Here is a 13,538-nt window from a genome sequence, read left to right on the forward strand (position 1 = left end):
ATGCTTTCTGTGGTCACAGTGTGCGGTGCTTCTGTCCCTCCTCTTGGCAATCTTGCCTTTAGCCTGTGCCGTCATCTGCCTGCTTCTTTTTGTTTTTCTTGGACCAAATCTGTCCGTGTAAGAGGGACTCCTCCTGGTCACCTTAGCTGGTGCCTGCTTACCCCCGCCTCCCTTCTCTCCACCTCACCCTGGCACACTTTCCTGGTTATTTCCCCACAGCCTGTAGTTCTGTTGTTTGTTTGTGGTTGCCTGTGTTGCACTGTGTTAGTTTTCTAATACTGCACAAATTTGAAGCTTTAACGGCTCCCATTTATTACCTTGCATTAGCTGGGGGGGTCTCTGCTTCAGGGTCTCACAAAGCTGCAATTCAGCTGTTGTCATCTCCTCTGAAGGCTCAACTGGACGGACCCACTTCTAGACTCCTGAGGTTGTTGGCAGAACTGAGTCCCTTGCATCCCGTTAGACAGGACTCTCTGAGCTCTTGCTGGTTGTCCTCGGTTCCTCACTGGATGTTGTAGGGCTGTCTTCCGTCCCTCACCTGACTGACCTCCCTAACATGCTGCTTGCTTCATCACAGGTAGTGCGAGAATGGGCCCCCTGGGACATAGGCAACACAGCACATGTAAGGTAATCACAGTGGTGACCTCCTGTCCCGTTTGCAGTATTATATTGGTGAGAAGCAAGCCGTCAGGTCCTGTCCATGCTCACCAAGAGGGGATTACACAAAGTTGCTAACACCAAGGGGCACTGAGCATGGAGGTGCCCTAGAAGCTGTCTCTCACACCCTCCAAGAGAATGAAAGTGACAGCAGGAGTCATGCAGGAGTTGAAACGGGAGGGAGGGGAGCAGGGCACAGACTTAGAAGAATGACCCAGCCCGAGCACATGACGTAAACTGTTGCTGTTTTTTAGTCCCTGGATCGTGCCTGACTCTTTGTGACTCCATACACCATAGCCCTCCAGGCTCCTCTGTCTGGGATTTCCCAGGCAAGAGTATTGGAGTGGATTGCCGTTTCCTTCTCCAGGGGGATCTTCCCAACCCAGGGATCAGACCCACATCTCCTGCACTGGCAAGTGGATTCTTTACCACTGAGCCACCAGGGAAGCCCATGTGACATAAACTGATTAAAACCAAATAGGTCCAAGACGGCAGACAAGATGGTCAAATCGACATCCACCAGACCTTGAACCTCAGTATATGTACATAGTAATACATCAGCCAGCTAAATGACACACCCACCAGCACGATGACCATTCTAAGGCTAACCACTAAAGACCAGAAAGTGGACAATTCCTAAAAGTCCCCTCCTTGTTCCCCAAAATAGTTGGAATAATTCTCCTACTCATTAGCCTATGAAATTACCTAGTCCAGAAAAACTAACCATCCCCTATCTTGGCACTGCTGTCTCTGAAGAGGGTGGCAGAGAATGAGGTGGCTGGATGGCATCACTGAATCAATGGACATGAGTCTGAGCAAACTGCGATAGATAGTGAAGGACAGGGAAGCCTGGTGTGCTGCAGTCCATGGGGTCGCCGAGTCGGACATGATTTAGTGACTCAGTTCAGTTCAGTTCAGTCTCTCAGTCGTGTTGGACTCTGCAACCCCATGAATCGCAGCACGCCAGGCCTCCCTGTCCATTACCATCTCCCAGAGTTCACTCAAACTCATGTGCATTGAGTCAGTGATGCCATCCAGCCATCTCATCCTCTGTCGTCCCCTTCTTCTCCTGCCCCCAATCCCTCCCAGCATCAGAGTCTTTTCCAGTGAGTCAACTCTTCACATGAAGTGGCCAAAATACTGGAGATTCAGCTTTAGCATCATTCCTTCCAAAGAACACCCAGGACTGATCTCCTTGCAGTCCAAGGGACTCTCAAGAGTCTTCTCCAACACCACAGTTCAAAAACATCAATTCTTCGGCGCTCAGCTTTCTTCACAGTCCAATTCTCACATCCATACATGACCACAGGAAAAACCATAGCCTTGACTAGACGGACGTTGGCAAAGTAATGTCTCTGCTTTTGAATATGCTATCTAGGTTGGTCATAACTTTTCTTCCAAGGAGTAAGCATCTTTTAATTTCAGTGATTTTGGAGCCTCCAAAAATAAAGTCTGACACTGTTTCAACTGTTTCCGCATCTATTTCCCATGAAGTGATGGGACCGGATGCCATGATCTTTGTTTTCTGAATGTTGAGCTTTAAGCCAACTTTTTCACTCTCCTCTTTCATCAAGAGGCTTTTTAGTTCCTCTTCACTTTCTGCCACAAGGGTGGTATCATCTGCATATCTGAGGTTATTGATATTTCTCCTGGCAATCTTGATTCCAGCTTGTGCTTCTTCCAGCCCGGCATTTCTCATGATGTACTCTGCATATAAGTTAAATAAGCAGGGTGACAATATACAGCCTTGACATACTCCTTTTCCTATTTGGAACTAGTATGTTGTTCCATGTCCAGTTCTAACTGTTGCTTCCTGACCTGCATACAGGTTTCTCAAGAGGCAGGTCAGGTGGTCTGGTATTCCCATCTCTTTCAGAATTTTCCACAGTTTATTGTGATCCACACAGTCAAAGGCTTTGGCATAGTCTAAACAACAATAATAACAATACTCTGTGGATGGTGTTTCTCTCTAAATAAATTCACTTCTTACCTATCACTTTGTCTCCCACTGAATTCTTTCTGGGATGAGACATCAAAACCTGAGCTTCATTACATCCTGAGACCAGGTGTGTGATCTCAGTTGGAAGGCTGTGGGTTTTGGTTTCGTCTTGGCCATGAGGGTTCAAGTCCCAGTCTGAGGCACACAGTTTCCGAGTCACAGAGCTCCTGAAAGGAGCTTCTTTGTTGTTCAATACTCTATCCCTAGCCACCAGCACAGAGCCAGGTTCAGAGTAGGCGTTTAATAAAGGCATACTGGAGGGAGAAAGGAAGGAGAAGGAGAAAGACAGAGGGAGGAAGTAAGTAATGTCGAAATGAGGGAAAAGAAGGAATGTCCCGCTTTCCCCTGCAACATGCCAAAAGTAACAGCTAAACAAATCTGCTTGTGGTTATCCTGAGGCAATGCCTTGGGAGTTTTATATGCTGTTTCTTTTATTGGAATCCTCTTTTCTCCCTCTGACATATTCCTGTACCAACCAAACTGGCCATGATCAAGTCATTCTTGAGGTCTCAATTAAAATGTTACTTTTTCATGGAAACCTCTCTTGACCCTGAAAACCTGATTACTCAGTCCTCCTTCTTCTATACTCTCCCATAAGCCTTTACTTACACCTTTGGCACCGTCTGGAGCAGGAGTCTGTACACTGCAACCTCTAGGCCAAATCCAGCCTTCACCCTGTTTTGTAAATAAAGTTTTATTGGAGCACAGCCACACCCCTTAGTTTGTGTATTTTACAGCGCTTTCATGCTAGGAAACAAAGTTGAATTGATGCCTTTCCCAGCATCAGGGTCTTTTCCAGTGAGCCAGCTCTTCGCATCAGGAGGCCAAACTATTGAGGCTTCAGCTTCAGCATCAGTCCTTCTAATAAATATTCAGGACTGATTTCCTTTAGGATTGACTGGTTTGATCTCTGTATTCCAAAGGACTCTCAAGAGTCTTCTCCAGAACCACAGTTCGAAAGCATCATAAGCGGCTATTTCAGAGGTGTGGCTGCGGCTCAGGGAAGCAAGACTAGAGGTGGTGGAGCCTCTCAGAGGAGAGGAGGCAGCATGTTCTGGGGCAGGAAGTGGTCAGTCATGAGGAGGAGCTGTGAGCTTTGGTGGTGATGCTAGCTAACCTGCATGACCTCTCAGGGTGCCCACCAGGAGGATGAATGCCCTCCTTCCCTCTGCTCCCTTTCTCCCAGCTCCTGCTCAACTTAACTCAAAGAAAGGTGAGAGCCCAGGGGCCAGCCCTGCAGTGTGGTCCAATAAGGCCAGCCTCCCAGTGCAGCGAGAGGTGAATCACAAGCTGAGGCCAGAGCTCCCTCGCCAGCTTCTTCTGGCTTTGTTAGACCCTCTTTTTTCTGGTTGTAAACAGGGGTTCAGCCTAGGTAAGGAACATCTTAATTCTAGCCCCTCCTACTCTGTCCTGAGCAGGAGTCCCCAGATTGGGCTATGGGATTTTTTTTTTTTTTTTTAATTTTTGGTTACCCTGGGTCTTTGTTGTTACACACAGGATTTCTCTAGTTGCAGTGTGTGGCCTTCTCTCTATGGGGACTTCTCTTGTTGCAGAGCACGTGCTCTAGAACGAGGGGGCCTCAGTAGCTGCGGCTCGCAGGCTCTAGAGTGTGGGCCTCAGTAGTTGTGGCACAGTGGCATAGCTGTGCCACGGCATGTGGGGTTTTCCTGGACCACGGTAGAACCCGTGTCCATGGCATCAGCAGGTGGATTTCACTGGCATAGCTGTGCCACGGCATGTGGGGTTTTCCTGGACTGGGGTGGAACCCATGTCCCTAGCATCAGCTTGTAGATTTCACTGGCATAGCTGTGCCACGGCATGTGGGATTTTCCTGGACGAGGGGTGGAATTCGTGTCCCTAGCATTGGCAGGTGGGTTTCACTGGCATAGTTGTGCCACGGCATGTGGGATTTTCCTGGACCACAGTGGAACCCTTGTCCCTAGCATCAGCAGGTGGATTTTCAACCACTGGACCACCAGGGAAGTCTGGGCCATGGGTCTCGATGTGAGTGCATCACCCCTCTGAAGGCTCGTGAGCCTATGGGCCCTCTCTGGCCTCAGACCTTCCACTTCTCTGTGGCCCCCGTCATGGCCCCTGCTGTCACCATGTGCCCAACCCCCAATACACTCCATCCCCGTCTGCTCCAGGGGTCTTCTCTCTGAGTTCCTGCTCTAACAGTTCCCTCAGATCTCTGATTGCCCACTCTCCACAGAATCTATGAATAGATTACATCTCTCAACATTTAGTTTTTCATATTCTTACATCATTCTCTATGTATCTCATAAGTCTTAGTCCGTCTCCTAAGCTAGACTGCAAGCTCTCTAAAGACAAGGACCAAGGCATAACTTTTAAGCCCACTTGCTTCTGGACCCCCAAATAGAATTATAGGTCTCCAAATTGTCAGGGCATTCTAGATCTTGAGTCTTGCTTCCTACCCATCACAGATACCCTCTGGGCATCATTTCCAACACGAGTCAACAGCTGATCTCCACTTGTGTGCCCCTGTGATGGGGAGCCACGCTGTTGTAGGGTGGCGCTTACACGCTTGCCCTGTGTTGAGGCCTTATTTTCTCTCCTGGCACACAGAAGGCGGCACTGTGTGTGTCCTGATCACGCAGACTGCATGCTCGCCCGTGTGCGTGCTCTGTCCCTCAGCGGTGTCTAGCCTTTTGTGACCCTGTGAACTGTAGCCTGCCAAGCTTCTCTGTCCACGGGATTTCCTGGGCAAGAATCCCGGAGTGGGTTGCCATTTTTTCCTCCAGGGGATCTTTCCAACCCAGGGATTGAACAACATCGCCTGCATTGTCAGGCAAGTTCGTTACCCCTGAGCCACTTGGGAAGCCCATACAGAGGGCTGGTAGTCTTAAAGTCTGGTCTGAACTGATGGTGTATTCTCTGATTCTGTATGCTTCACCATCACAGATGAACATCTTTGGTGAAGCCAGTCCTAACCTATACCTCTGCATCCTCTCCGACCCGTCGATGGTGTGGATGAAAACTTAACCACTCCAAATACTGTGTAGAAAGCACTTCCTCACATACTTTGTCTCTTGAATCTCATAGTAACCCTGTAGAGCTGGCACTTTGGGTCATACTTTATAAACGTCTCAACAACAGTACCAACAACTGAGGCCCAGTAAGGTCAAGTGACTTTCTCAAAGTCACATAGCCCGGAAGTGAGAAAGCGAGGACTCAAACGCTCCTCTCCTGAATTTACAGCTGAAGCCCTGTTTCTCCACCCCTGTGCTGGGGTTGGGTTTTGCTCCTTTCTTCATCCCCCAAACGACAAAAAGAAAGTGCTGCAAGAATGCCACAGAGTTAATCAAAAGAAGGATGGATGTACACGTGCCAAGATAAGGACAGTGGTCTGCCCTAGAACATTACTGTTTCATTCTTTCCAGTGTTGTTCTGAATTACTCTTCCTCTCCACCCCACCCAAGGTGTCAAACAGATGTGAGAAGCAGCATAGAGCTCCAAGTCACAGCACGGCTTTATGAGTCACTGACGGGGGTGGGGAGCAACAATGCAAGGGTTTACCGTGGTGATGCCTAAGTAGAAAAGCAACATGGTGGGTGATGCGGAACACGGTAGAAACCAGACGTGGGCAAGAGCAGCAAGAACGCATGTCCCCCTGTAGTTTGCAAGGGGGCTCAGCACTCCCACCAGCTCAGGTCTCAGGGGAAGATGGGATAAAAGTGTGCACCGTCTTGGCTGGAGTGGGGAGCAGCAAATCCACTAGGGGTATCCCTTCACTTTCCTTAAGACGTGTGATGATAAATTCTGTTCTGTTCTGTTTATTTAGTCATTAGTTTTTCTTGGTGGTGTAATTGGTAAAGAATCTGCCTGCCAACACAGGAGATGCAAGAGACGCAGGTTCAGTCTCTGGGTCAGGAAGATCCCCTGGAGAAGTAAATGGCAGCCCTCTCCAGTATTCCTGCATGGATAGTCCCACGGACAGAGGAGCATGGCGGACTACAGTCCATAGGGTTTCAAAGAGTTGGATGCCACTGAACACACACACACCCTGATGAAGTAGAAAATGCTTAGATCCTAGTTGGAGTTGTGCAGCATGATGTGATGGTTAAAAACATGATCTCTGCGTTCAGGGAGCCTGGGTTCAAATCCCAGCCTTGCCACTTACTGCTTGTTTGACCTTGTGGAAAGTTAATTTATGGATAAAATCTTCTAAGCTAGGGTGCTTTATCATGTGAAAAGTGGGATAGTAAATGTACCTACTACGTATGATTGCTGACTGGATTGAAGTGAAGTGAAGTCGCTGAGTCGTGTCCGACTCTTTGCGACCCCATGGACTGTAGCCTACCAGGCTTCTCAGTCCATGGGATTTTCCAGACAAGAGTACTGGAGTGGGTTGCCATTTCCTTCTCCAGGGGATCTTCCGGACCCAGGGATCGAACCCGGGTCTCCCGCATTGTAGGCAGACGCTTTACCCTCTGAGCTGCCAGGGAAGCTTGGTGCATTGTTTGGCTCAACAAATATCAGCTCTTTTTAAAGCTAATCTTTAGTATTTTGTCTACTGAAGGTAGTAGTTCATACCTTCCAGAACTGTTGCAAAGAGAAGGAAATACAAAGAATAAAAAGCTCCTGACTCTAAGTCCCAAAGTTTCATTCACTTAAGAGTTATTTCTTGAACATGTCTGAATCTAATGTGGGTAAACGGAGGGACGGGAGAAAAGTCTGTGTTCCGCAGTTCTTCAGGGTCTTGGGCTTTTTGCTGTTTGCCACACTTGGAGTTCTCCACTGGATCGATTGAATCTAGTCCAAGATGAGGAAAAATAAAGAATGTGGAGGTGGGAGGTTTTATGGATCAGGCCTAAAAGTGGCATATATTACTTCTGTTCATGTGACACTTACTCCAGTATTGTTGCCTGGAGAATCCCATGGACTGAGGAGCCTGGTGGGCTATTAGTCCACGGGGTCACAAAGAGTCAGACACAACTGAGCAGTTAACCCTTTCACTCATGTAATAGTGATGAAATCGCAGTCACATGGTTACACCTACCTGCATGGGAAGCTGTGAAATGAGGCCTGTCTGTATGCATCAGACGTAGGAAAATGGCCTGGTGAATGACTTCCCAGTCTGTGCCCCAGTGTTCAATGAATGGCAATGACATTTTTTGATTGCTAATATAATACCATGATGATTCCCATGGCATCCTAAGCCCCACTTAGAGAGATGGGCAACCCTAATCATGCAGCCTTTACTTCTCAGAGCCTGAGAGAAGGGCCAGTTCTTACCTCATCCCTAGAACGACATGTGCCTTTGGCCCTTCTAAGCCATCACTGGCCACGATGACAGGACCAAGGATCTCAAGAATGACAGGCAAGTCTCCAAAAGGACACACCATTGAAAGTCATGTAAATGGAGTTCCATTTTTTATGGTCAATTAAATATTCATACATTAAATATTTCTCTTCCATCTCTCTATAGTTGCAAAATGAGTAACTCTAAAACATAATGGCTTAAGATACACACTTGCTTTAGTATTGTCTCTTATGGTTTCTATGACTCGGAGTTCAGGAATGGTTCAGCTGGGTGATCTGAGTTTCTCATAAGTTACAGTCAGGTGGTAGCTGGGCTGGAATCTCAGAGGTGTCTGCACTTAACACATCTGACCTTTAAGCAGGAAAGACTCAAAACAGCCAGGGCTGGACCAGATCTCTCTGTCTCTCTGGTCCCCTCACATGATCTCACCAGTGGGGACTCCGGGTCTTCTGATCTTCTCACACGGCATCTCAGGCTCTAATGCAAGTGCTCAGAGAAGGAGCCAGTCAGTCACTTACTGCGTCTTCCGATCTAGCTCAGAAGTTCTGCAGCATCGCTCCTGCCATAGTCCTGTTTGCCTACACAGTCACAAAGGCCTGCTCAGGTTCAAGGCAAGGGGGCATAGACTTCATCTCTTGAAGGCAAGTATATCAAAGAAACTCTTTGTAGACGTGTTTTGAGAAGGCCCCACTTCCCCATCTCCCATCTAGACACTGTAATGGTGTCCCCATCTAGCATCATCCCAGATGGGATCATTCATCCTGCACATGGTCCAGAACTCATACTGGGCTAAAGTAGACTGATTTCCTCAAAGAACAAAGCTGAAGGCTGAGACATATGGCTGAAGGTCCAGAGGAGCCTGGCCTGGGATGAGCGGGCTGAGGACGGAACGAGCATATGAGGCAGGGCAGCCTTTTCTCAGCATCAGTTTCCTTCGTTCCCATTTTCAGCCAAGAAGCTGGTAGTCCAGGCTCTGTCCTCCTCACAGTTTTGAGATCTTCAAGTAGGAGCATGCTTATGTGCTAAGTTGCTTTAGTCGTGTCCAACTCTTTGTGAGCCCATGGACTGTAGAGCCTCCCAGGCTCCACTGTCCATGGGATTCTCCAGGCAAGAATACTGGAGTGAGTTGCCATGCCCTCCTCCAAGGGATCTTCCCTACCCAGGGATCGAATCCATGTCTCCTGAGGCTCCTGTGTTACAGGTGGATTCTTTACCACTGAGCCACTGGGGAAGTTGCAAGTAGGAGAGGGTTACATAAAACGTGGAGGCTCAGAGAGTTTAAGTAAGGTACTCAAACTCATGTAGCTCGGAGTGGGGAATGGGAGAGAGACTTGAACCCTGACCTGTGCCTCCTCAAGCCTGTGTGCTGTCTGACCTGTGGAAGTGTGTGCATTAGGCAGGGTAGAGTGCTGGGGGCAGATGAACCACTCAGCTCTCTCCCTACCCTCTGTCTGCAGCCAGATACCAGAGAATTAGGTGTCATAGGCAGGCTGCAAGGGAGGGGCAGCTGGAGGGGACCACTCTGGGTCCTGTCTTTCTGTTAAGATTTATTAGCCATAAAGTGCACCCCACTTTTCCCCTAATGGAAAAGAGCACACCAGCAGAGTCTCTTGGGCAATCCCAGGATTCATCTCTAAGGCACATAATTTGGGCTGGGACAGTCCTCTGCTCTCGGTGTGCTGAAATTTCAGAGTGGAAGTTTGTTGGGGGAGGCTGAGAGAATGGGAGGGTTGGGGGATGTGATTCAACTAATTATAGTACCGACAGGTTTCAGGATTGAGTATTTAACAAGTGCCTCATAAGCACTGTGTGTGCATCATCTCATTTAACCATCATGAAAACTCTTGAGGTTGAGACTGTCCCCCTCATTTTGTTGATGGAGAAACTGAGCCTTGGAGATGACATGAACTGCCTATAAGTCACTTAGTACATGGCAGTACAGGCATTCAAACTCATGGTTGCTTCCCTCTGAAGCTTGGCCTCCCAGGCACTGACTCTGTGCCTGAGCCAACCCCACAGTCCCCACCTGAACTCTTGTCCCCAAGTCCTCAGCATTTCAGCCACACACTTTGTGCCCCTTCATAAATAAATGTTCATTGGAAATACCAGTGCCACAGCCAGTAACGTAGGCTGCTGAGATGCCATGCTGTGTCCTGGTAATTAAAGCCTTGGTTGCACTGCCATATTCACAGTGGTCACGGTCCCCAGGCACCCATTCAGTTGAGATGGGAGGGAAGAAGGAACTCTGGGTGATGATGAGCACACCCTCATGCCTGTCTGTGTGCTAGTGTCCAGTCCTCGCACGAACAACTATTCTTTATTTCCCTGTGTAACTCTTGCTCTTCCTTGGCGAGCCTCAGCTTAGTCTGAAAAGTCTAAATACAGCCTTTCTCCATCACAAGCTATTTAAGAACAAACTTTGTTACTTTACTTTTCTCAGAGGAGGGGCTGGAAGTAATGTATACACATTACTGTATTTAAATTTGTTGTTTTCAGTCATGTCTGTCTCTGCGACCCTATGAACTGCAGCACACCAGGCTTCCCTGTCCTTCACTATCTCCCAGAGTTTGCTCAAACTTCTGTCCATTGAGTCGGTAATGCCATCCAACCATCTCATCTTCTGTCATCCCTTTCTCCTCCCTCCTTCAGTCCTTCCCAGCATCAGGGTCTTTTCCAATGAGTTGGCTCTTCGCATCAGTTGGCCAAAGTATTGGTGCTTCAGCTTCAGCGTCGGTCCTTCCAAGGAATATTCAGGATATTTAAACCAGTCAATCATAAAGTAAATCAATCCTGATTATTCCTTGGAAGGACTGATCCTGAAGCTGAAGCTCCAGTACTTTGGCCACCTGATGCAAAGAATTGACTCATGGAAAAGACCCTGATGCTGGAAAAGATTGAAGGCAGGAGGAGAAGGGGGTGGTAGAGGATGAGATGGTTGGATGGCGTCACCGACTCAATGGACATGGGTTTGAGCAGGCTCCGGGAGTTGGTGATGGACCGGGAGGCCTGGCATGCTGCAGTCCTTGGGATTGCAAACAGTCGGACACGACTGAGTGACTGAACTGAACTGAAAATAGATAACCATAAAAATGTAAAATAAGATAGATAACCAGCAAAGACCTTCTGTATAGCACAGGGAACTATGCTCAATATTCTGTAATGGCCTAAATGATTGTTACTTTAGATAGAGGAAAGCTGGATGAGGGAGGGAGGTGGTTCCCCAGGGAGGTGGCCTAAGGAGTCATTTCATTTTTATTTCAGTGGGCTTCTGTGGTGGCTTAGATGGTAAAGAACCTGCAATGTGGGAGACCTGGGTTCGATCCTTGGGTTGGGAAGATACCCTGGAGGAGGGCATGGCAACACACTCCAGTATTCTTGCCTGAAGAATCCCTTGAACAGAGGAGCCTGGCGGACTACAGTCACAAAGAATCGGACATGATTGAACGACTAAGCATAGCACAGCACATGATTCTTTAAATTAGAAGAGTAATCCCTCCTCAAACTTGATTTTTCCTTATACAAAGTGCTAGAATATGAAAATTGTTTCCCTTGTCACTTTATGCAACTTGAGAACTCACTGGTCTTTCTGAGGCATAATAGCAAGATTTAGAACCTGACTAGGAGAAAAAAAGAATTCATGAATGTATGGATGGGATCTGCCACTGGGAAAATGGCTTCTCAGTACCTGAGTGTTCTGGAGGGATGCAAAGCCAATTTATAAATACCTTGTTGAGATTCCAACTTGGCCAAAATCCTGAAAAGTTTCTCATCAGTAAGGCATGGTAAATAAGAATTAATTGCTCAGGCTTCATTATTAAGAACTGTAACATATTATCCATGGTCTTTTTTAAAAAAATCCTATCTTCTTAGATAATTTTAGTGGACACGATATTTATACAATTGTTAACAGGTTCATTCTTGACTTTGACTTTTCCCTAATCTTGGTTTTCTGCCACCTAAGGGGCCTCCTTCTCCCTGACACCAATACTACATAATGCTTGGAGCTCTTCCATGGTACATTCTTCTCTTTGGGACCTTTTTCAGGAGCTTCAGCCTACAAGCTGGGGCCAGAGTAGTCCATGTAGCTGTCTTTACCTGTTGTTTGAGATTACTTTTGCCAGGCATGTGTTCTGCTATGTTGGGTTATGGAGTTAAATGAGATATGGTCTTTGCCCTCAGAGAGTCTGCAGATTAGCTGGCAAATCAGCAAGTACCTGGATGGGTACCAAAGTAGTCAAGATTCTTTTGATTTCAGGTGATAGAAAATTCAGTTCAAACTGATTTAGGACAAAATATAAGGGAGAAAAGATAGATTGGCTCACATAATCTCAAAATACAGAGGAATCTGGTATCAGGCATGGGTGGATCCAGCTACTCACAGGATAAGCACCAGGAACCAGGCTCTTTTCATCTGCATCTGGAAAGTTCTCTCTTCATGGTACAGCTCAATGGCTTCTGGCAGCTACAGTGGAGAGAAAGCTATTGGGAATTTGAGTCACACATGTACTTCTGAAACAGTTACTGTGGTCACAGGGAGTTAATATGCTTGTAAGCCTGGCCTGGATCAAGTGCCCATCCTTAGAGCTGGGAAGAGGGATCAGCCTCACTTATATTATATCAGGGCCGGGAAGCTTCCAAAGAAAAATTTGTTATCTGAAAAGGGGCAACAGAAGCCAGGCCGCTGAACATACCAGGCTCTACTACGTACATAATGGCTGCTACTGCTCCTAAGTCGCTTCAGTCGTGCCCGGCTCTGTGCGACCCATAGATGGCAGCCCACCAGGCTCCCCCATCCCTGGGATTCTCCAGGCAAGAACACTGGAGTGGGTTGCCATTTCCTTCTCCAATGCATGAAAGTGAAAAGTGAAAGTGAAGTCGCTCCGTCGTGTCCAACTCTTAGCGACCCTGTGGACTGCAGCCTACCGATCCTCCGTCCATGGGATTTTCCAGGCAAGAGTACGTAATGGCTAGCTTACTCCATACAGTGTCCTTCAGCCTGGTTGGGCATGCTCTAGGGAATATCATTAATCATTGAAAGTGCCTTCCTCCAGCCTGAGCCAGTCTGGGTTAAATAGACCATAATTGTAACCTGCAAAAAACTGACCCAAATTTGTTCTCTATTGCAGTGACCTGGACAGAAATAATATCACTAGGATCACCAAGACGGATTTTGCTGGACTTAAGAACCTCCGCGTCTTGTAAGTAGCATGAGGCTCTCCAGTGCATTTTCACCCTCAGCTCTTCAGCCTCGTGAAATGTCCCACTGCCCTGACATCACACCTTCCAGCACTGGGCAACTAGAACTCAGCCTTCTGCAGCAGAAAGCCCTGCGTTGCATACCCGGGTTTCCTTCCTCAGCTGTCTCGTTCTGTGTCTCTGTGCTGTGGGCTGGACTAGACTGATGGAAGAAGTGTGTTCTAGTGACAGGGAAAACAGAAGGCGATCCATGAATAAACCATTGTGCCCAGCTTTTAGGATGGCAGCAGGGTCATGTTGGCTCACCATGCTTCCCTTCTGTAGAGGTTATGATGTCTTCTCCAGCCTGTGCATTAAAGAGCAAACCCTTGTCTATATTCTGAAGTTGCGAGGACTAAGTGG

At 47.6% G+C, this 13,538-nt stretch overlaps 1 protein-coding gene across 1 annotated transcript in view; it reads left to right on the top strand.

Moving 5' to 3' along the window:
• SLIT3 (slit homolog 3 (Drosophila)) overlaps window positions 1–13,538 on the top strand; it is a 928,626-nt gene that overhangs the window by 254,799 nt on the left and 660,289 nt on the right. Inside the window, exon 3 of the mRNA XM_010854582.1 lies at window positions 13,067–13,138. Within this exon, the coding sequence (XP_010852884.1) occupies window positions 13,067–13,138 (72 nt within the window). The remainder of the gene's footprint in view (window positions 1–13,066; window positions 13,139–13,538) is intronic.

Source organism: Bison bison, unplaced genomic scaffold (genome assembly GCF_000754665.1).
Source record: "Bison bison bison isolate TAMUID 2011002044 unplaced genomic scaffold, Bison_UMD1.0 scf7180017864343, whole genome shotgun sequence".
Classification (NCBI taxonomy): domain Eukaryota; kingdom Metazoa; phylum Chordata; class Mammalia; order Artiodactyla; family Bovidae; genus Bison; species Bison bison.